At 45.4% G+C, this 24,323-nt stretch overlaps 1 protein-coding gene across 1 annotated transcript in view; it reads right to left on the minus strand.

Annotated features, from left to right (window-relative positions):
• The window catches only part of LOC122924328 (serine/threonine-protein kinase Nek8-like), a 126,398-nt gene extending 103,274 nt beyond the window's left edge, over positions 1-23,124 (minus strand). The window contains exons 1-3 of the mRNA XM_044275307.1: positions 22,995-23,124; positions 20,794-20,999; positions 6,464-6,696 (exon numbers count right to left, since the gene is read on the minus strand). Of these exons, the coding sequence (XP_044131242.1) occupies positions 6,464-6,696; positions 20,794-20,999; positions 22,995-23,041 (486 nt within the window). The 5' untranslated portion in view covers positions 23,042-23,124. The remainder of the gene's footprint in view (positions 1-6,463; positions 6,697-20,793; positions 21,000-22,994) is intronic.
• Positions 23,125-24,323: the final 1,199 nt, after the last annotated feature.

The following is a 24,323-nucleotide window of genomic DNA, read 5'->3' on the forward strand; positions in this document are numbered from 1 at the left end:
ATTCAATCCCGCCCGGTTCCAGGTAGAATGGTCCCCCTCTGCCTGATGATGGGTCATTGCTGGCCTTTGTTATGGACGGCACTTCACCACTGCGGCCGGCAACTGCTGCAGACATGTTTTATACGAAACGTCATTGCACTGAGGAAGGTACGTCACCAACATGGACACCGGCTGCCTACCACCGTCATATGGTGTGCATGACACATCACTGTGCTCAGGATGTCAATGTGAGCCAGAATCAAGACAAGAAGAATATTACTATTTGTTAACTTTACCTGTTTGGAAGCTGATGGAGGATATTTTTTAGGCATCAGAATCCCCATTTATAGCACTTATGGGGACATTTATCAAACTGATGTAAAGTAGAACTGGCTTAGTTGCCCATAGCAACCAATTAGATTCCACCTTTCCTTTTCCAAAGGAGCTGTCAAAAATGAAAGGTGGAATCGGATTGGTTGCTAGGGGCAACTAAGCCAGTTCTACTTTACACCAGTTTGATAAATGACCCTATTAGTCTACCTGCAAACTCTAAAAAGACACAAACAAAAATTCTATCAAACTTAAAGGGGTATTCCGGCTTCATGAAATTGATGATCTATCCTCAAAATAGGTCATCAATTTCAGATTGGTGGGGGTCCCCTACAGATTAGCCATTTCACGGGGATGGCAAAAATGTGATGTGAACCCAGCCTTACCTGCTGGCTGTCTACACTGTAGTGATAGTGTGGTGTAATTCTTCTCATGAAAGTGACTGGCAGAGGACCCGGTCATTTTCATTGGCACACCATGCCCACGCAGCCACCCTCCATTCATTCCTATGGGAGCACTGAAAATCAATGGCAAGAGCAGCCACCACTCCAGTCACATCTATGGAGCTTCTGGAAATTGCTAAACCAGCGCTCAACTATTTTCTGCGCTCCCATAGGAATGAATGGGGGGAGGCCGCGCATGCGGTGCTCCTATCTGGAACTTTGCAGGCTCCATTCTAAGTATAGGTGTGTACTCGCACCTATCACACATTGGGGCATATCCCAGTAATATGCCCCACCATCTAAGATGGCAATACCCTTTTAAAGAGAATGCAGCAATCGCACGAGTGACGAGGCACCTTCAAATAGCTGATTAGCAGGGATGTCAGGAGTCAGACGCCCAACAGATAGTGAGGACCTATTCTGAGGATGTCATCAATTTCACAAAAATAGAATACCCCTTTAAGCCATCAGGTCGTATAAATGCATTATATAGTGTAAAAGAAGCGCATGAAAGCCATGTTACTCTGAAGGCATTTGCTGAGGTGAATATAATTCACTTGGCGCTGACCTGAGGAGGACACATGGTGCCCACGATGTGTCCAGCATAGGTACTTTCAGTCGGAGTGGGTGAATGTTGGACATGCATAGAGACAGAGAGAAGAAAAGAACCTTTGCAATCACAGTCAATTGTAATGCTTAAAGGGGTATTGCAGTTGTGACATGTTATCATCTATCCACAGGACAGGGGACAATGACTAGATCAGTGGGGGTCCTAACACTGGGCCCTCCATCAATTAGGCGAATGGGGACCCTGTACCCCTTAGGGTCCCCCGAAATGAACACAGCGGCTGCCACTCCGCTCTATGAGAGTTCCAGAAACAGAGTGCCGTCTTCAGAACTCCCATCATCATAGGTAGGGCCGCTTCGCGAAATAGTATAGCAAAGAAAAGTAAATGGCCGCTCACAGGACACAGCAGCCTGTAGTGCGCGTAGATAAGGTTATCTGTGCTGCTGCTCGCCGTCCCTCCGGAATACACACTGGATACTGAAAAGAGGAAAAGCACAGGACTTGCTGGCGGTGCTTCGAGAGATGGATTGTGTTCAAGAAAAGTTTTATTGGTGAATAAAACAACGTGTTTCGGGTGATACTGAACCCTTCGCTTTCACCGATAAAGCGTTCCTTGATTCCTTGGCTGTCATCTCTAGCAGCACCGCCTGCAAATCCAGTGCTTTTCCTTTATCGAGTATAAAGGGGAACCGAGTGGCAAAGGTAGCCGAGCGCATGCCAGACCTGTCTCTCTGTTCATTTCAGGGGTTCTCAAGGGTTATTGGATCCCTGTTCTTGGGATCGATGGGGGACAAGCGGTTGTCAGGGTTCAGAGCTGAACACGGACATACCCCATCATCCCTCCGGCCCCCCTGATATGAGCATCGGGCTATGGCTATTTTGTTTATATTATTACAGTGCTAAAGCCTGCCCATTAGTGCCGGTGATGTCACCGGGCTCATCGCTAGATGGAAGCCTCTGCCTAGCTTTCCCCATGGAGAGCCCAGGAAGTCACTTGATCTCCAAAAATTGCCTTTGCCCTGCGCGATTCAGTGGGGCTGGAGGGGTTAGGAGGAGGATATGTCCAGGTTCAGCTCTGGACCCAGACAACCCTTTTAACAGTTATCCCCTATTCTTAGAGGATAACTTGTCACATATAGAAAGCTCCTTTAATCTATATGTTATTGAAAAATAGCTTAGGAAGGGTACTGGCTCTCTTTAAAGGGGTTGTGCACTAATTTCCAGACCTCTCAGACTGGCTGGAGCTGCGTTAGCAATCATACTTACCTGATCCCCGGCGCTGGGTCCTGGCTCATTCACTCCCCGGCCACTGCTGATAGTCATGGGTCCCTTCATGTAAATTTCTGGTTTGACGCCAATGCAGCCAATCACTGGCCGCAGTGGTGATCTTCTCCCCTTGCATCATGTGACCATTTGACATAACAAAAGGGGAGCAGCTGCCAGTGATTGACCAGGAGGCTTACATGGCTAGAACCGAGACAAGCAGCGGAGGCCAGGACCCAGCACCAGGGATCAGGTAAGTATGATCATCAACGCGGGTCTCACTAGTCTGAGAGGTCTGGAAAACCCCTTTAAAGAGATTAGCTGTGTATGGAGACTTTGTGGCAATGCTCCATGGCAAAATCATATGCAAATAAATATCTCCCAGGGTAAGAGAACCATCTTTACAGAAACACAGTTATACAGGCAATAAAAAGTAAGTAGTATTAGCATAGTTACTTGGACCTTTCTTAGGGTCGTTTAAGACGAGTGTGTTCACTGTGGGAAAGACGCTCCATGTTGGAGCTGTATTTCCCATTATGGACACTGCTTATTGGGGTGGATTTGTAGCATCATAATGATTTATGACGTTGTGAATTCTTTCCTGACCGTGAGTCTACTAAACTGTAGTCAAGGCATTATGGGGATCATTTATTAAGACCAGCGTTTTAGACGTCTTAATAAGCCCCTGCGCTGGTTCTGCCTCTACATAACATCCAGCGCCGGTCTAAATTTAAGCCAGCTTCCTTGCTTTCTCGCATTTAGACCATTTTCTACGCCTAAAACAGGCGTAGTAAAGGATGAATGAGACGGGCCTTCTGGCCTGTTCCCTTCTCCGGGCCGCCACACCCAATTTTTTAGATCTGGCGTGAGAGGCGTATTTCTGATCGGAAATGACCCCCTATGTGAATCCACTCCATATGAGCAGTGTCCATAGTGGGAAATATAGCTCCCGCACAGAGCATGTTTCCCTCAGTGAACACACTTGTCTGAAACTACCCTTAATGGCAATTATGTCTAGCGGAAGCATTACATATGAATGGAAAGACTGGTATTGATTCTGCCACACAAACTACCACTGAGAAAGGTCCAAGTGGACCATATATCTGGTGCTAACAAAGTGGCTGTACTAATACTACATACTTCTCACTGCCTGGGTAACTATGCTTCAGTAACATACAGATTAAGCAGTACACTGGACTGTGATTGCCAAGGATCTTTTCTGCTTAATGGTGTGAACGGGATGAAAAATAGTAATTACACGGCTGCTGCAAATGACAGCACAAAGGTAATTTTGAAGAGGAAGCAGAACTCGCACGAGCGCTGCTACCTATTCAAACAGCTGATCAGTAGAAAAGTCTAGAATCGGACCCACGCCGATCTGATACTGATGACCTATCCTAAAGATTTAAATTTAAATTTTAAATCTTTACATTTCTTAGTTTTTGGCTTATTTGTTGTATGTGTCACAGTAAAAAATATTTTGCACCTTCAAAGTGCTCAGCATGTTGTGTACCTAAAATGGTACAAACCCCCCAAAAAATAATTTTAAATCCAGGTTGTCAAACCAAAAGGAACTGTATATTCACCATAGCACTATTTCTGCTTAAGACACAGTAGATAAACACCGACTGAACCTCGCCAATTATTCCGTGATGGCATGAAAAAGGATAAACTTTTAAACCAGCTCCCTTGCTCAGACCTGCAAAGGCAACACTTCTTACCTGCTACACAGAGCTGCCTCTCCATTCCTTCTCTCCCCGGCCCTGGCTGCATCGTTCAGCTCCCAGGATGTAAACTTCTGTTTTGACTCTGTTGCAGCCATTGGCTGGTCGCAGCAGTGACTTTCCCTCCTTGCATCACATGACCATTTGACATGATGCAAGAGGAGCAAGTCACTGCTGCAGCTAGCAATTGGCTGCAGTGGCGTCAAAATGGAAGTTTACATCCTGAGAGAGCAGCAAAGCAGCTGAGGCCAGGGAAAGAAGGAGCAGGGATCCAGCACTGGGAAGCAGGTAAGTATGCTTCCCTTCCCATCTTTGCCCAAGAAGGGGGCGGTTGCCAAACCCTCTTAAAGTTGTACAATTCCTTTAGGCATGATGGACTTTGTCTACTATACTGAATTTCTGCATTGCTAGTCTTCCTCTTCTTATAAGGTATTTACAAATGCCTATAAGGCCAATAGCAACCTATCTTGGCCCAAGTTCAAAATAATACTTCACTTTTATTTAATTCATTAAAAAGTGTCACTAGTGTGTGTGATTCACGTGTGAAGAAACACAGACGTACAGACAAAATAGCCTACTAAAGTGTTAAAAACACAGTCATGCAACCCACTGTGAGTGATGGTGGATATAGTCGGTTGGAGGCGATACGTTTAATCGCTTACTCCAATAAACATAGGGACAGAGTGTTATGCCACTATGTCCCGCAAATATTGTACCAATTAATTCCAATTGGAATTATCAGTCCAAAGCCGATAGTGGGAGAGTGATACCTCAATCCCACTATGGGGATTGAAAAATTGTTAAGCCCAACCCCTGTTTATTAATACCAGGGTGTATTGCCACGTCTGTAGCTACTAGTGCCTACTCAGACTATCCAAATTGTTGCCCTTTATTTATAAGGTGGGGGGGATTTGTTTCATCGCCCCTCCACACAACTGGAAGTACTATTTGGCAACTAGCACTTAAATGTGGACGATGGCTGCACTGTTATCCACCTAAATGTGGTGGTGCATTCAGGGCTAACACCAATATTATCCTCCTGTGATGGTACCGCCTGCTTGTGGTGCCAGGCACGTACCATTAGTACAAACGGGACTAATGTCCTACTAAGTGTGCAACCTACTGGTGGTGCCAGACAGGTTACTGTGTAACAACCGAACTTCTAACACTCTCTAACTGTGGGAAACATGACTGCTAATTAAACTTAAATCTGCCCCCCGACATGTTTCGCCAGTGAACACTGGCTTCCTCAGGGGTCATTGCTGCCCGTGACCCCTGAGGAAGCCAGTGTTCACTGGCGAAACATGTCGGGGGGCAGTCATGTTTCCCACAGTTAGAGAGTGTTAGAAGTTCGGTTGTTACACAGTAACCTGTCTGGCACCACCAGTAGGTTGCACACTTAGTAGGACATTAGTCCCGTTTGTACTAATGGTACGTGCCTGGCACCACAAGCAGGCGGTACCATCACAGGAGGATAATATTGGTGTTAGCCCTGAATGCACCACCACATTTAGGTGGATAACAGTGCAGCCATCGTCCACATTTAAGTGCTAGTTGCCAAATAGTACTTCCAGTTGTGTGGAGGGGCGATGAAACAAATCCCCCCCACCTTATAAATAAAGGGCAACAATTTGGATAGTCTGAGTAGGCACTAGTAGCTACAGACGTGGCAATACACCCTGGTATTAATAAACAGGGGTTGGGCTTAACAATTTTTCAATCCCCATAGTGGGATTGAGGTATCACTCTCCCACTATCGGCTTTGGACTGATAATTCCAATTGGAATTAATTGGTACAATATTTGCGGGACATAGTGGCATAACACTCTGTCCCTATGTTTATTGGAGTAAGCGATTAAACGTATCGCCTCCAACCGACTATATCCACCATCACTCACAGTGGGTTGCATGACTGTGTTTTTAACACTTTAGTAGGCTATTTTGTCTGTACGTCTGTGTTTCTTCACACGTGAATCACACACACTAGTGACACTTTTTAATGAATTAAATAAAAGTGAAGTATTATTTTGAACTTGGGCCAAGATAGGTTGCTATTGACCTTATAGGCATTTGTGAATACAGTTGTTATTAACCTTGCCCAGGTCAGGTCCTAAATCTATGGTCTTCTTATAAGGTGCTATGTTTGTCACACTCACCGTGTAGGCTTTACTCTTACTACTGAGAATTTTTGAGATTCCAAAGTCGCCAACCTTTACAATCATCTGGTGTTTGTCCAGTAGGATGTTCTGTGTTTTCAAGTCTCGGTGGAGGATGAGTTTGTTATGCACATGATGCAGAGCAAGGAGGATTTGGACAAAGAAGTGTAAGATGGTATCTTCATCCAACAGAGAATTACAGCGCTTCTGGATGTATTCAGCTAATGTGCCACCTACAGGGAACAAGAAGAACCATACATAAAAAATATGCCGGAAATAGACCAGATCATGACTACACTGTCCTACAAAAGTGGACCAGATACTTATATAGTCACATTGTAAACTACAGCTACCAAGCAGCTTAGGTTGCATACAAGATGCCAAACAATGTATGCGATTTGTCTATGCCTTGCTGTTGCACAACTATGTTAAGTGTACGGCTGCAGTAAACGATTATTTCAGTAATCAAGTATTCTATTGATTATTTTTTAAGATTAATCGAGTAATCTAATAAGAAAAACTGAATGAATAGACTGTTTTCCTTTATAAAAACTCATCAGAACCCCTGCCATCAGTCCCCAACACCCTTTGTTCCCCCCTGTGCGATCAGCCCAAGTGCATCAGTTCCCCCAGTGCCTTCAGCTACACTGCCCCAGTGCCATCAGCCCCTCCATGCCATCCATTGCCATGTCCCCCACTCCCCCAGTGCCATCAGATCAGCCCCTCCATATCACCCAGTGCCATCAGATCAGCCCCTCCATGTCCCCCAGTGCCATCAGATCAGCCCCTCCATGTCCCCCAGTGCCATCAGATCAGCCCCTCCATGTCCCCCAGTGCCATCAGATCAGCCCCTCCATGTCACCCAGTGCCATCAGATCAGCCCCTCCATGTCACCCAGTGCCATCAGATCAGCCCCTCCATGTCCCCTAGTGCCATCAGATCAGCCCCTCCATGTCCCCTAGTGTCATCAGATTAGCCCCTCCATGTCCCCCCACTGCTATCAGTCAGCCCCTCCATGTCATCCATTGCTGGCTGTCCCCCTTCAGTGCCATGTCCCCAGCACCAGTGAAATAAAATACTTACCTTTCCTGTAGGGGCTCCGCTCCACAGCTCCTTCCTCTTCTCCGCGCGCTGCACTGGATCCTGACGTCACACAGCGTCGGGTCATAGTGCACGCTTACGTGCACTATGACCTGACGATGTGTCAGGATCCAGTGCAGCGCAGTGCGGTCTGGCGGGTGACCACGGAGCGGTAAGTAATAGCAAGCGCTTCACTCCCGCTCCATGGTCACATGACACAAATGAATCCTCGATGCAAGAAATTTGCATCGATGATTTTTTTGTGTCGAATTACTCGATTCAATCGAGTAATTGTTTCAGCCCTAGTTAAGTGCATATGTGACTGCGAGCCACAAGCAATTTAGTATTTGCACCATTAGATATCTTGAACATGGGATTGAAGGGGTTATCCTCTTATCCTATATTGATGATTTAGTCTCAGGATGGGTCATCAATATTAGATCGTCTATCAGATTGCCGATCAGTTGTTTAAGAGAACGCAGCGCTCCTTCAAGCATTGTGTTCTCTTCACTGTTTACTTTAAAGTAAGGCTCTGTCCTATTCAAGTGAATAAGATGGGACCATCCCATAGAAGTGAATGGGACGTGGCCCTGTATTTATACTGCTTACCGTTGCAATGTTAATGGTGAGCAGTTAAACAATGAAGAGAAAACAGCGCTTGTACAAGAGCCGCGTTCTCTCCATACAGCTGATCGGCAGGGGTGTCTACAGTCGGCCCTCCGACGATCTGATATTGATGACCAATCCTGAGGATAAAGTGTATAGATGGAGCAGCACAATAGTACCTCACGGATTCTTTAGGAATGCATCATCCAATCCACGACCCCGGATCCACGGTGGTCACCACAACAGTGAAGAAAAAAAGAATGGTGGCAGCATCTCCGATCCAGAACAGTTTAATCACATTGGGTCCATGAGACAGTACAAAAAAGGTCAAGCAAGGTGCGACGTTTCGGCTACATGGTAGCCTTTCTCAAGCTAAATATGAAGTGGTATTCAGGAGTATATAAAGTGTATTTAGCACCTCCCTTAATAACAATATGCCAATAAAATACATAATTATAACATATAAACACCTACTTCTATATATTCACCAGTAGACTTACATTTTTCCCTACAGCAACAGGCAAATGGTTTGACGTTGAACTTGATTTGCAGTGATTTTTTAGAAGATTAAAAGTTTTTTTTGCTACAGATACAATGAGTAATGTTACAATTAAAGGGGTTGTCCAAGTTATTTTTTTGTTCTATGTTCCTAACTAGGCAAATGTAACCGCTTTCCAATTAACTCACTTTATCTCCAGTGGCTGGTTTCTCAGATTTCACTGAGGGTCACATGACCTGTGATGTCAGCTTCTCTCCCTGCTCTGATAAAGTTTGTTTACAAGCCTGTAAACTAAACGAGATGTCACTGTGCTGGCCACACCCCCTTCACTACTGTCTACTCTCTCCTAGGATTCTTAACCCCTTCAGCTGCACAGACTGGGTAGCTGCAGCAGTGACAATTCTGTGCACAGGAGCTGACAGACTAGAGAGAGCATTGCACAAGAAGGTAGGGGGAATGTCCTGTGTGTATTAGCAGTGTCATTATACAGCTGGGACTTATAGTTCTACACTTACAAGTTGCTGTTGATTCTCCCAGCACTCAGGGCAGCTCTTGTATCCACTCCCTTAGCAGTGTCATTATACAGCTGGGACTTGTAGTCCTACACATACAACATGCTGCTGAGTCTCCCAGCAGGCAGACATGTCACTCAGGGCAGCTCTTGTATTCACTCCCTTAGCAGAGCAGGGGGAGGGGCAGAGGTTGTTTTTATTGCATGTAAACAAAGGGCCAGAAAAGAACCAGGGAAATGAGGAAATATATATATTTGTTTTGCATAAAACTTGCTCAGCTTAGTTATATATTGCTGCCCATCAGATTTTCAGTGCTATATATTTTTTTTTAATAACTCGGACAACCCCTTTAATCCTTATCCTAATGCAATTGAGAATATGTTGTGTTTGAAAGATCTAGACCTTAAAAAAAAAAAAAAAGTTACTCTTCACCACAAAACAATCATGTGAATGAGTCTTATACTGAAATAGTTACTAAACAGATCAGGATGTTAAGAGAGCCTAACTATGATTATTGTACACAGAATACCATATGTCTAAACACGAGACAATGGCTTTAAGGCCTGGTTCACACTTGAGCATATTTGATATGTGCGTTTTACGCGCGTTTTTGTCAGACGTTTTCAGGGCCTATTACAGTGCGTTTTTGGAAATGGTAAACGTGCGTCGTACGCGCGTTCTTGCGATTGACCACAGAGGCGTTCAATGAAGTCTATGGGCGCGACAATACGCCCCAAAGAAGCTCCTGTACTTCTTTGGGCATAGGGTGTTTTACAGCGCATTCGTACGCACTGTAAAACGCGCAGGTGAGAACTATGCCCATAGGGAAACATGGGTTTTCGCCTGTTGAGCGTTTTACAGCACGTAGGAACGCGCTGTAAAACGCTCAGGTGTGAACCAGGCCTAAAAGCACTTGAACAAAATAAAGAAATAACAGTGAAAGCCGCTGATAAGGGGGGAGCGGTAGTTATAATGGATACCCAAAAATATGTTGGTAAAATACGTAGGCAGTTGGCTGATGGAGATATCTATGAAGTGCTGAATCGAGATCCAAAGAGTAATATAATGAATTGTATTAGTGTAATTATCAATAAGGCTATCGATGATGGCATTATAGATAAGGAGTTAGGGGAATATTTGAAGGTAGAGTACCCCATTACGCCCCTACTATATATACTTCCTAAAATTCATAAGAGTTTGATCGACCTCCCTGGTAGAGGTCTGAGGGCTGTCGGTGTGGCGCTAGCCGACGCAGGGTTCTCTCCGAGTGGTGCACTGTTTGTCCTCCAGCTCTTGGAGGTTGTCCTCTGGAGGAATTATTTCCTCTTTGGGGACACCTTTTACCAACAGAAGCGGGGTACGGGTATGGGGTCCAATGTGGCCCCAACTTACGCTAACATCTACATGGCGGAGGTGGAGGACAAACTAGTGTAACGATCGCCATTCTTGAAGAGAATCCTATGCTGGTGGCGCTACATCAATGACATCTTCCTGATTTGGTGTGGCCCACTTGATGAGTTAGAAAATGTTCATCAACATCTGAATGAAGGAGTCCCGGGTCTGCAATTTATAAAGATTACGTCAGAAAAAGAATTGCAGTTTTTGGATGTCAGGGTATATGTGGAGGATGGCTGCATTAGAACTGATTTATATCCGAAACCCACGTATAGAAACAACTTTATTATTGAGGTATGACAGCAGTCATCCTCGGCGTATGATTGAATCACTCCCATGGAGCCAATTACTTAGGGTGAGAAGATAGTATCGGATGAGCAGAGATTTACTTTGACGGTGGGAGAAATGTGCAATGAATTTAAGAATAAAGGGTATCCCCCATAGATTGCTACAGAGATCTTTGGATAAGATACTTATAACAGAGAGGGAAACGACCCTACAAGTGAATTCCAAAATGAGTGAGACACAGAGGATTCCATTTGTTTCCACCTACGGTAGACATAGTGGTCAAATATCACGAATCTTAAAGAAGGAGTGGCACATTTTACAAAAAGGTTTACCCTCAGTGAAAGAATTTCCAGTACAGCCTATTATGGCATATAAAAGACAAACTAATCTACGTGACAGACTGGTTAAAACAGATGTAGGTAGCGCACAAGTGGATAGACAGCGGTATTTAGCTCCACGTAAATTGGGTAATTTTCCATGTCTTGGATGCTGCAACTGTTGTAATATGATTAAAGGTGATACGTTTGTACATCCCTATACGGGACAAGTTTATAAGATCAGAGGCCACTAGACATGCAGATCAAGTGATGTGGTCTACATGATCCAATGTCCTTGTATCATGCGAGAGATGAGCGAGAGAGAATAAATAAACATAAAAGTACCATCAGAAAGAGGATGTTGGATAAATCAGTTGCCAAACATTTTGTGGAGAGTGGACATTTGATTAATCAGTTGAGATTCCGCGTGATCGATTCTGTAGGCATATTGAGGAGAGGGGGGTGACAGGGAATGGGATAGCGGAAAACCTCTAAGTTTGGAGCTCCACAACTTGCCTGGGCGCGGCTAAGCTCTGTTCACTTGAATGGAGCTTAGCGCCACCCAGGCCAGTTGATACTAGTCGTGAAGTCACTGGGACAGCCGTAAACAGTGAGAAGGCCGCGGCGCTGCTGGAGCGCCACTACCTTCTCAAACAGCTGATCGGCGGGGGTCCCGGGTGTCGGACCCCCGCCGATCAGATGCTGATGATCTATCCAGAGGATAGATCATCAGTTTAAACAAAGTGCAGAACCCCTTTAAAGGTAGGCAGACTGTCATAGAGCAGCAGGAAATGCTAGCAGAATGCTTGGGTGTATAGGGAGAGGCATTAACAGTAGAAAGAGAGAGGTGCTCATGCCGCTCTGCAGAGCACTAGTGAGACCTCACTTGGAGTATTGTGCTCAGTACTGGAGACCATATCTCCAGAAGGATATTGATACTTTGGAGAGAGTTCAGAGAAGAGCTACTAAACTAGTACATGGATTGCAGGATAAAACTTACCAGGAAAGATTAAAGGACCTTAACATGTATAGCTTGGAAGAAAGACGAGACAGAGGGGATATGATAGAAACTTTTAAATACATAAAGGGAATCAACAAGGTAAAAGAGGAGAGAATATTTAAAAGAAGAAATACTGCTACAAGAGGACATAGTTTTAAATTAGAGGGGCAAAGGTTTAAAAGTAATATCAGGAAGTATTACTTTACTGAGAGAGTAGTGGATGCATGGAATAGCCTTCCTGCAGAAGTGGCAGCTGCAAATACAGTGGAGGAGTTTAAGCATGCATGGGATAGGCATAAGGCCATCCTTCATATAAGATAGGGCCAGGGGCTATTCATAGTATTCAGTATATTGGGCAGACTAGATGGGCCAAATGGTTCTTATCTGCCGACACATTCTATGTTTCTATGTATGACAAACGGACACACGGATCCATTCTTGCAATGCATTTGTGAGACGGATCCGCATCCAGGTCAGTCTACAAATGCTGTCCGTTTGCATGCAGATTGCCTGATTCGGCAGTCAGTTTCGGCGACGGAACTGCTTGCCGGATCACTCTGCTGCAAGTGTGAAAGTACCCTAAGGCTGGGTTCAAACCTGAGCGTTTTACAGCGGGTTCCTACGCGCTGTAAAACGCTCAACAAGCAAAAACCAATCAGTATAATAACATTAGACATACTAATCATATCTTTTTAGGAAATACATCATATTCATGTTATTTTATCATTGATTGACATCGCTTATGTACTCATGCAATTATAATGGTGATTGATACCCTAATTTGCACTGTTTAAAGCTTGTAATGCCTTTGTTATATTTCTCAATAAAACAAAAATTTACAACCAATGCTTCCCTATCGGCATGGTTCTCACCTGAGCGTTTTACAGCGCGTACGATCGCGCTGTAAAACGCCCGACGCCCCAAGAAGTACAGGAGCTTCTTTGGGGCATAATGTCACGCGTTCCCGCACATAGACTTCCGGGAACGCGCGACAATGGGCGTTTGCTTGTTTCCGGAGCCGCGTATGTAAACGCCCGATAAAATCGCGCATACAGAGCACATACAGAGTATGCTCAGGTGTGAACCCAGCGTAAGAGGTGATCTTACTTACACGTATACAGGGCTCCAGATGGCGACCAAAACGGTCGCCAATGCGCCTTAAAATTTGCAGATGGCGACAAGACTTTTTAGTCTTGTCGCCATTTGCGACTGTACCGCCGCGATCCCGCGCAGCCTAAGTTCTCTTCAGTAGCACAGTGGAGAAGGAAGGAGTGCTCCCTCTCCACTGTGACGCGGCCGCCACTACCACCAATGGGCAGATAGCAGGGGGAGGAGGAGGGGGAGGAGCTGTCGCCACTGCCCCACCAATGAATGTAAAACATAAGTATAGGCAGCGGTATCACAGACCCGGCACCCGGCCTCAATAACAGGGCATGCGATCCGCGGCAATTAACCCCTCAGGTGCCACAGATCGCATGCCCTGTTATTGAGGCCGAGTCTGTGATACCGCTGAAGACAATTGTATAAAGGAGTTAAAGATTACCTTTCATGGGTCCAAAGAATATGAACTTAGTAGCAGGCTGCATAGAGCGGCGCCCAGGGATCTCACTGCACTTACTATTATTCCTGGGCGCCGCTCCGTTCGCCCGCTGTGGCCCCCGGTATTTTCAACATTCATAGCAAGGAGGAGGAGACGCCAGTGTCTCTCCGTCTCCATGACAGCAGCGCTGTCCAATCACAGCGCAGAGCGAGGGAGTTTTTTTTTCTCCCTGGCTCTGAGCTCTGCGCTGTGATTGGACAGCGCTGCTGTCATGGAGACGGAAAGACACTGGCGTCTCCTCCTCCTTGCTCTGAAGGTTGAAAATACCGGGGGCCACAGCGGGCGAACGGAGCGGCGCCCAGGAATAATAGTAAGTGCACTTAGATCCCTGGGCGCCGCTCTATGCAGCCTGCTACTAAGTTCATATTCTTTGGACCCACGAAAGGTCCTCTTTAATTACATTCATTGGTAGTGCAGTGTGCCCCCTCAAAGCCTCATTCCCCCCCCCCCCCATTATCACTGGCCACAAGTCCCCCACCCCCAACCCCCCCCCCCCCCGCCCTCCCATTGTTATATGGTGGCCACAGGGTCCCATCCCCTCCATTGGTGGCAGTGGCAGATTACACTGCTGGGGCTCCGATCGGTTACCATGGCAGCCAGGACGCTAATGCAGCCCTGGCTGCCATGTTCAGCTCCCTGCTGATGTGTGCACAAAGCACAGAGCAGCAGGGAGATGTGTGAGATCCTATTCACCCTGACAGAGCTCTATCAGGGTGAGTAGCACAAGGGATGAAAAGATCCAGGTTCTAGTCCCTAAGGGAAGAAATGGTTATTTAATAAAAAGTAAAACAAAAAAAAAAAAAAAAAAAAAATACTAAAAGTTTAAATGGCCCCCTACCCAGTTTTACATATAAAATTTACAAACAATAAAGAATAAACATATTACATATCGCCACGTCCCAAAAAGTGTGAGCTATTTAAATATAAAAAGATATTTCCGCTCGGTGAAGTCCGTAACAGAAAAAAAATAAAAACTCTAAACCACGCAATTCGCCGTTTTTAGTCACCTTGTCCCCCAGAAGATGTCCCTGGATGTGAGAGCTATGTGGTTTTCTCCTATATGTAGTGCTGGCTCACTACTGTGACCTGCGTCTCATCTTCTCAAAGTCCTTTTTTATTAAATTATATGCATTTTTAATTTGGCGACTAAAAAATGTGATTTGGCTCCTAAATTTTTTAGTTTAGGAGCCAATGGCTCCTGGTCATTTTTTTTTGTCTGGAGCACTGGTATATAGTGCATACATGTGTGACCAATACAAAAGAACTGGCATGCGATTTATTCATTCCAAAGACTTTACAAAGGACCAGGACATATTCATTACGTGTGGCGGAAAGATGATTTTGACATCAATGCAGGAAAGGATTTTTTACAGTTAGAGCAGTCAGACTATGGAATGTCCTACCGCAAGAGGAAGTCATGGCAGATACTATGTCAGCAATTAGAAAAGGGCGAGACGCTTATCTAATAGCAAACAGCATTGAGGGTTATAATTAAGCTAATAATTAATGTCATATGATTCATCTGAGAAAGGCTGGACTTGATGGATCTGTGTCTTTTTTTTCAACCTAGGCAACTGTATACACAAAAATAAAACACTGACCTATTACAAGTAAGTCCCTTATGATTTCCGACCAAAAATTTAGCACATTTTTATTTTCCATGATCGTGGTTCATTCACTTTGCATATAGAAAACATATCACAACACAACCTTCTGTAGCCATAACCTAAAACACTCCTTTCCTGTACTTTTTTTTTTATTTTGCACCATTTACATTTGCATAAAGTACTTTTTTATGTTCTTATAGTTCTATCATTTCTAGCTATAGCTGGCAACATTTTGAACAAATCAATGGCATAGCCGCCCTTCTCTCGCCTTCAACATTAAATGCTCCTAGTCAGCAATGCTCAGGACATCATGCAAAATTCATACAAGACAGCTACAGCGAGGAACAGAAGTATTTGAACACCCTGCGATTTTGCAAGTTCTCCCACTTAGAAATCATGGAGGGGTCTGAAATTAACATTGTAGGTGCATTCCCACTCAGACAGAATAAAAAAAAAAAAATAATCAAGAAATTACATTGTACTGATTTTTTAAGAATTTATTTGTCTTGCACTGCTGAACATAAGTATTTGAACGCCTGAGAAAATCAGTGTTAATATTTGGTACAGAAGCCTTTATTTGCATTTAGAGGTCAAAAGTTTCCTGTAGTTCTTGACCAGGTTTGCACACACTGCACAAGGGATTTTGGCCCATTCCTCCACACAGATCTCCTCTAGATCTGTCAGGTTTCGGGGCTGTCGCTGAACAACACAGAGTTTCAGCTCCCTCCAAAGATGTTCTATTGGATTTAGGTCTGGAGACTGGCTAGGCCACTCAAGAACCTTGACATGCTTCTTACGGAGCCACTCCTTGGTTATCCTGGCTGTGTGCTTCGGGTCGTTGTCATGTTGGAAGACCCAGCCACGACCCATCTTCAATGCTCTGACTGAGGGAAGGAGGTTGTTGCTCAAAATCTCACAATAAATGGCCCCATTCATCCTCTCCTTAATACAGCGCAGTCGTCCTGTCCTCTTCGCAGAAAAGAACCCCCAAAGAATCATGTTACCACCCTCATGCTTCACAGAAGGGATGGTGTTCTTGGGATGCAACTCATCCTTCTTTTTCCTCCAAACACGACGAGTGAAGTTTAGACCAAAAAGCTCATCTGACCACATGATTTTCTCCCATGCCTCCTCTGGATCATCCAGGTGGTCATTGGAAAACTTCAGACAGACCTGGACATGTGATGACCTGAGCAGGGGAACCTTCGGGGCAATGCATGATTTGAAACCATGACCTTTGAAACTGTGGTCCCAGCTCTCTTCATGTCATTGACCAGCTCCTCTCTTGTAGTTCTGGGCTGATTCCTCACCTTTCTTATCATCAGTGATACCCCACGAGGTGAGATCTTGCATGGAGACCTAGTCCGAGGGAGACTGACAGTCGTCTTTAGCCTCATCCATTTTCTAACAATTGCTCCAACAGTTGATCTATTTTCACCAAGCTGCTTGGCAATTGCCCTGTAGCCCTTTCCAGTCTTGTGGAGGTCCACAATTTTGTCTCTGGTGTCTTTTGACAGTTCTTTGGTCTTGCCCATGGTAGTAGTTGGTGTCTGACTGACTGTGGGGAGTACAGGGGTCTTTAAGACAGGGGTCTCAGACAGGTACTACTAAGTTAGATTAATGAGTGGAGTAGAGGTGGACTTTTTAGGCACAGTAACAGGTATTTGAGAGCCAGAATTCTTGCTGTTTCTCAGGTGTTCAAATACTTATGTTCAGCAGTGCAAGACAAATAAATTCTTTAAAAATCATACAATGAGATTTCCTGAATTTCTTTTTTTTATTCTGTCTCTCAGAGTGAGAAGGCACCTACAATGTGAATTTCAGACCCCTCCATGATTTCTTAGTGGGAGAACTTGCAAAATTGCAGGGTGTTCAAATACTTCTGTTCCTCACTGTATCTCTACATAGTCTCCCATAAATGTGCATGCTTGACTGGTAATAGCCAAATGCTCTGTGCCTGCTCTTCTGTCCCCGCTCGCAGGCACGGGACACCAGCTTCATTGCAATAATTTTCGTTAACTTGTGCACTGGCAACGCATGGAAAAGTAGTAATAACCATCACTATGAGGCAGATTTATCAAACTAGTGTAAAGGAAAATGGGCTTAGTTTCCCATAGAATTCAATCAGATTCCACCTTTCATTTTTCAAAGGAGCTTTGAAAAATAAAAAGGTGGAATCTGATTGGTTGCTATGAGCAATTAAGTCAGTTTTCTTTTACACCAGCTTTGATAAATCTCAACACCCCCCCCCCCCCCCCCCCCCCATTTGTGTTCCCCATGTCAAAAACCTGCTAAACGTTTCACTATAAAATTCAGAAACTCTCATATGTATTATTACTGGAGGACATGGTAATTATAACCCAGTTTATATAAGATACTAGGCTTTTACACTTACACAGAGCTGTCATTATGAGAAAAGATGAAGCCACATTCCAGTAATTACTGCGGCATCTCTCCTCCGATACAATGACCTTCCTTATGTCAACAATCTGAGTCATTCTGGTTTCTGACCTGGAGTTACATAAGCCACTAGTTTCGGTCCTTTTATCAGATTGCAATGTAATAACCAGACAAAATAGAAAGAAGCATGATGCTGTCTGCTTGCAGAAAACTCGTGAAAGGGTTAAATGAAGCATTAAAACCGCTTTCGTGGAACCTAAAGGAGCCAGGATACAAAATACAACTAGTCCCCCTCCTTTAGGGCTCATGCACACGGCCGTCGTTTCAGTCCGCACCCGTTCCGCATTTTTAGCGGAATGGATGCAGATCCATTCATTTAATTTCTGCTGGAGTAAAAAAAAAAAAAACATTGGCGGCATGCACTCGGCCGTCATCCATTATGCGAATCGGCGATTTCCCATGAGCCATTTCATTTGCTTTCCCATTATAACGTATTCACACATGGTGGATTTGTTGCAGAAATGTCTACAACAGGAAATTAGTTCTAAACTTTTGAAACAAATCTACCATGTGTGAATACACCGTTCTATAACAGAGGACACCAGGACCCGGGTGCAGCTGCATCCTCTGCACCCCTAATGTCTAGACCATTAAAGAAAATGTTCCTCTTTTAACCTTGTCATTTTTGGGTCCACCTTGAGTGTTAATTTCTTAATATAATTTTAGTTTAGTCCGAGCTCAAAATTTCCCACATAGACATAAAAGGAACTATTCACCAGGTTTATGCGGCCCTATCTGAGTATCCGCCGTACTTTTCTTAGAATCGTGTTCCTCTGATGCAGTACAGTCTGAGGCTGCAGTCCTCACAATGCTATGTGCATGCTTTGTAGTCCATGACGTTCATGAGATGCTCGCTCCCTTTAGCTGGCTGACATCTTACTCCCTATACACAGTACAGGGAGAAACTGTCATGCTGTGATCAAGTGTGATCATGGGATCTAAAGGGTGAAAAACCTGATAACCCGTTCAGCGATCGGGGAAGCCGGTCAGTAATTCTGATAGGCTAGGTCACTCTGAGGAGAGTGGGAGGATGGGGCCTGCAGCTCACGAATACTAAGGTCTACAGCAGGGATCAGCAACCTCCGGCACTCCAGCTGTTCTAAAACTACAACTCCCAGAATCCTCCTTTCACTGCTATGGGAGTTACAAAAACAGCTGAGTAAGTGTGCACGATGGAAGCTGTAGTTTCACGGCAACTAGAGTACCGAAGGTTTTAGATTCCTGGTCTACATAGTAGAGATGAGAATTGATTCATATGAATTGATTTATTCATCAATAGGGGGGGGGGGGGGCTGCACTGTATTAAGGAGAGGAGGAATGGGGCCATTTATTGTGAGATTTTGAGCACCCTGCAATGGGTGATCCCCGAAGCTCCCCCTTGCCACTTGACTGACAGGGCCAGACATCTCTCCTGGCTCTATGTCCGGATCAGCAACTGTTTATATACTCTGTGATGGCTAAGCTACGGCTCCCCAGCTGTGCTAAAACTACAACTCCCAAGATGCACACTGGCTTGGCTGTTCTCAACACTCCATAGAAATGAATGGAGCATGCTGGGAGTCATAGTTTCACCACAGCTGGGGTGCCGGAGGTTAGCCATCACTACCCTAGCTGGAAGTATAGCAGCACATGCACAGTGCGCTGGGGGATCTAGTTAGGGCAGCAGCGAAGTTGTGAGATTTTCAGAGCTGGGGCGAGATGTCTAACCCTGTCAATCAAGTGGTGGGGGAGCTCTGTCAGCAGAGGGGAAAGCCACCCGCAGGAGAAGAACTCTTTTTGACGAGTAAGGCCTCTTTCACACTTGCGTTGTCCGGATCCGGCGTGTACTCCACTTGCCGGAATTACACGCCGGATCCGGAAAAACGCAAGTGTACTGAAAGCATTTGAAGACGGATCCGTCTTCAAAATGCTTTCAGTGTTACTATGGCAGCCAGGACGCTATTAAAGTCCTGGTTGCCATAGTAGTAGTGGGGAGCGGGGGAGCGGCATACTTACCATCCGCGCGGCTCCCGGGGCGCTCCAAAATGACGTCAGAGCGCCCCATGCGCATGGATCATGTGATCCATGCGATCACGTCATCCATGCGCCTGGGGCGCCCTGACGTCACTCTGGAGCGCCCCGGGAGCCGCACGGATGGTAAGTATGCTGCTCCCCCGCTCCCCACTACACTTTACCATGGCTGCCAGGACTTTAGCGTCCCGGCAGCCATGGTAACCATTGAGAAAAAGCTAAACGTCGCATCCGGCAATGCGCCGAAACAACGTTTAGCTTAAGGCCGGATCTGGATCAATGCCTTTCAATAGGCATTCATTCCGGATCCGGCCTTGCGGCAAGTGTTCCGGATTTTTGGCCGGAGCAAAAAGCGCAGCATGCTGCGCTATTTGCTGCGGCCAAAAAACGTTCCGTTCCGGAACGGAAGACATCCTGATGCATCCTGAAGGACGGACTGTCCATTCAGAATGCATTAGGATAATCCTGATCAGTATTCTTCCGGCATAGAGCCCCGACGACGGAACTCTATGCCGGAAGACAATAACGCAGATGTGAAAGAGCCCTAATTCAATTTGCACAAATTGATTCACTTAACACTAGTGTCAAGCGAACTTGTGTTTCAAGTTCGGCGTACAAGGTTCGGGTTATCTAAGAATTATTTAAGAGGTCCGTGGTAGCGGAATCCATAACGGAATTGAAACACAAGTTCGCTCATCCCTCCTTATCACTACTACAAAGCACTTGTAGAATCATTTTTTTGCACCATTTCAAGGCTTCTGAATGGCATCTGCTGCCTTGGTTCTCCATCCGTGGTACAAACATGATAGACTACAGCAGGTATAGGAAATGTCCTCTGCCCATTCCTCAATACTGCCAACTCTGACATGCCACACAACTGGCTCCATCGCTAGGGGTTGTTCAGCAATACCTGTAGAACAGTACTACTGTTACTACTGAGGTCCTGTGGTACTCACCTGGAGCATACTCCATGGCAATCATAAGGGCCTTGTCTTCCAGAAAATTCTCATAGTATTCAATGATGTTCGGGTGATTTAACAGTTTTAGTACTTGACATTCATTTTGTGCTGCAAGACGCTCATCTTTAGTCATCTGCTCCACGGGGACTTGCTTGATGATCACTAATTTTTGGTCTGCCTTTCTCCAGCACAGGTGAACGATGCTGTGGACAGAGAAGAACACGTCACGTACAAATGCTCATTCACACATAATATAGGGGGGCTGGCCTGATTCATCAGGAATGGCATAAACCGAAGATGGCGTCATTTTAGGCTGCCTACACCTGCGCCAGATTTATCACGGGGGGTGCAGGCTGGATAATAAATCTGGCCCATAGCTAGAGACTCTCGTCTGACTGTACACCAACTATTGGGTGGGGTTTTTTTCAGAAATTTTTTTACGACAGAATTGTGGCGTAAAAATCCTAGGCCCTGCCCATTTCAACAAAGACCCGCCCCCTTTTTTAAGCAAGAAAAATTACAAGAACTCTAGATGCACCAATTTGGGCCACTTTTTAGGCAGATTCTAGGTGCAGACACATTAATAAATCTGGGTAATTGAGTGAAAATAATGATAAACGTATTCCGGGAGATTTATCGCATCTAATGTAACGGATTAGTGGAGTAGTTGTCCATAACAACCAGTGCTATTTCATCAATCATTTTCCAGAAGCTCTGTGGAAAATGAAAGCATCCACCTGAACAGTTACAAAGACATTTATCAAAATTGGCTTAGTTGCCCAATCAGATCCCACCTTCCGTTTTTCAAAGCTCCTTTTGAAAATGAAAGGTGGAATCTGCCTCCTACTGACACTTTTAAATATCTCCTCATCAAGAAGATATATTAAGATAGAAAATAATAAAAGTTACGTTTTAATTCTACTAGCAGGACTATATGTAAATAAAATATGAGCCACAGAAAGCCTATCCACAGGCTATTAGGGGTCATATTAATCTGATTTCATATGAACATGGGACCAACACAGATGCCTTCAGCTTCCAAGCGCACATGTAACAGGTCAGCCAGTGTCATAGGCACAAAACTGCTGACACATGCCCTTTAAAGTGATGACATATACTAGCTCTGATGACACAGAGCTAGTATATGTTGGGTGGCGGCTCAAACCCAACCCCTGGGATTCCTGCTGATCCTGAGAATGAAGGGTATGTGTGCTGTCTGCCTTTCAAAATGGATCTAAACATGCCATGTGTTTCAAGTGTCCCCGGCTTCAGTGGTGCTCCGTGCGTGCACCAAGAGCATCCCGCCAGGGCAAACATTCACTGCTGCACTGCGTATGCGCCGAGATTACAACACAACGGCGCATGAGTGAGATCTCGGGAAAGCTGCTGCTAACATTTCCTGTCAACAGGGGTGGACTGGCCATAAACCTTACAGGGAAATTTCCCGTTGGGCCGATGCCCAGGGGGCTGCCTGTGCCCTCCTCACGGTCAGCCAGTGGAAGTTTTTGGGGTTGTATTTTGTGGTGGACTGTGGTATTTGGCTCTGTTGGGGCGGTATAATGGGCCACAATATGGTATTCCAGGTCCTGCCTTCCATCAGTTTGGACCCCACTACAAAACAGGGCCACTTTAAATTTCCAGTCCGCCCCTGCCTCTCAAGATGGAGGGGACAGGATTTGGGTGCAGCAAACTTGACTTCTCAACGTCTCCACCTCCTTGACCTCAAGTCATCTTCAGATGGCGCCAGCTGTGATTTTTGGCAAAATGAGATATCTGTTTGGACAGTAAAGGACAGTTCTGGACACCTGAAGGGCAAAACAGTCCTGTACTACTGCTGGTGGTGGTCAGGTACTGGGATGTGTCTCCATGGTAACAAATGACAAACCAATTTTGTGTAGGCCTACAGACCTCTATCTGTCCCCTACTTGGTGCTGGAGAGGAGACCCTGGAAGCTCAGAGGTTCATCTCTTCTGTGTGCTAGATGGAGTGGAAGGCTCTGAGACCACAGACTAGCGACCTGCCTCTGAATATGGAGGTCGTGGTGTGACATGAGCATAGAATGGACACCCCCTCCACTTCGGGTCTCCAGGATAACGGGTCACACCCCAGCAGGCAGCGCTTGTCATATGAGCCTCAGCACCACGCCAGTATTACAAGCCCAGATAATCCTAATCCCTTCTGCATCCCATAAATCTCACCCGAAGGCTCCTCGGCCGACCACCCGGATTTTCTGGTATTTCTCCATCTTGAAGCCCCCCGGCACAAACGCCCCACCGTCTCCATGGTAACACTTCCGGGAATACCGTACGGTAGCTTGGGGGGGACAAAGTTTAGAAGCGGCAACGCGATTGTCTAGTAGTGAATGGAATGTTGAGGAGAAGTTGTGCGGCTGCGCAGTGCTGTGTGAGGGAAGAGCCTGATGTCCACAGTCGTGGTCCTGAATGCACAGAATGCTTAGGGAATAGAGGAATTCACACTGTACATGAACTGCCCCCCTCTCACTATTCAAACTTATCGGCCCCTCCAGCTCACTCCGAATTTATTCTTTGTTCAATCAACCACATTTTTTGCTCACTTCAGCAGGTGGCATTTAAAATGTAGAGAAAGTTAAAGGGAACCCGTCACCGGGATTTTGTGTATAGAGCTGAGGACATGGGTTGCTAGATGACCCCTAGCACATCCGCAATACCCAGTCCCCATAGCTCTGTGTGCTTTTATTGTGTCAAAAAAACGATTTGATACATATGCAAATTAACCTGAGATGAGTCCTGTACGTGAGATGAGTCAGGGACAGCACTCATCTCCGGTTAATTTGCATATGTATCAAATGGTTTTTTTTACACAATAAAAGCACACAGAGCTATGGGGACTGGGTATTGCGGATGTGCTAGCGGCCATCTAGCAACCCATGTCCTCAGCTCTATACCCAAAATCCCAGTGACAGGTTCCCTTTAATACAAGGCATACCTCCCAACTAGAGATGAGCGAATCAAAGCTGCCGAAGTAAAATTCGATACGAATTTTAGGAAAAATTTGATTCGCACCGAAGGCGAATTTACTCGCTCTTCGTGGTAACGAATCACATTTTTCCTAAAATGGCTGCTGCACGTGTTAGGACATGGAGAAAGTAAGTATGGGAAGGCATGATGCAGCCAATCAGCAGCCAGCCCTGTGATGTTAGAGCCCTATAAATACGGCGGCCATCTTAGATTCAGGCATTTTCCAGCGTTCTGAGTGCAGGGACAGACGTGAGGAGGCGCTAGGGACAGCAAATGGAAAAACCTCATTGTGAGAAAAAAAATGGAAAAAAACGATTTATAAGTGCAGGGAAAGGATACGGAGGAATCATTTCACAGCATCTTAGTGCGGGTAGAGACGTCAGAAGGCGCTAGGGACAGTGCTAGAAAAGTGATTTACAAGTGCAGGGAAAGATAATTAGGGGATCCAAATAGCCATTATACAGCTCTGTCATTCCAGCAATTTGTTCTAGGGTATGTGCTATGTTGAAAAGCCTTTAGTGTCTTATG

The sequence above is a fragment of the Bufo gargarizans genome, chromosome 1 (genome assembly GCF_014858855.1).
Source record: "Bufo gargarizans isolate SCDJY-AF-19 chromosome 1, ASM1485885v1, whole genome shotgun sequence".
Lineage (NCBI taxonomy): Eukaryota > Metazoa > Chordata > Amphibia > Anura > Bufonidae > Bufo > Bufo gargarizans.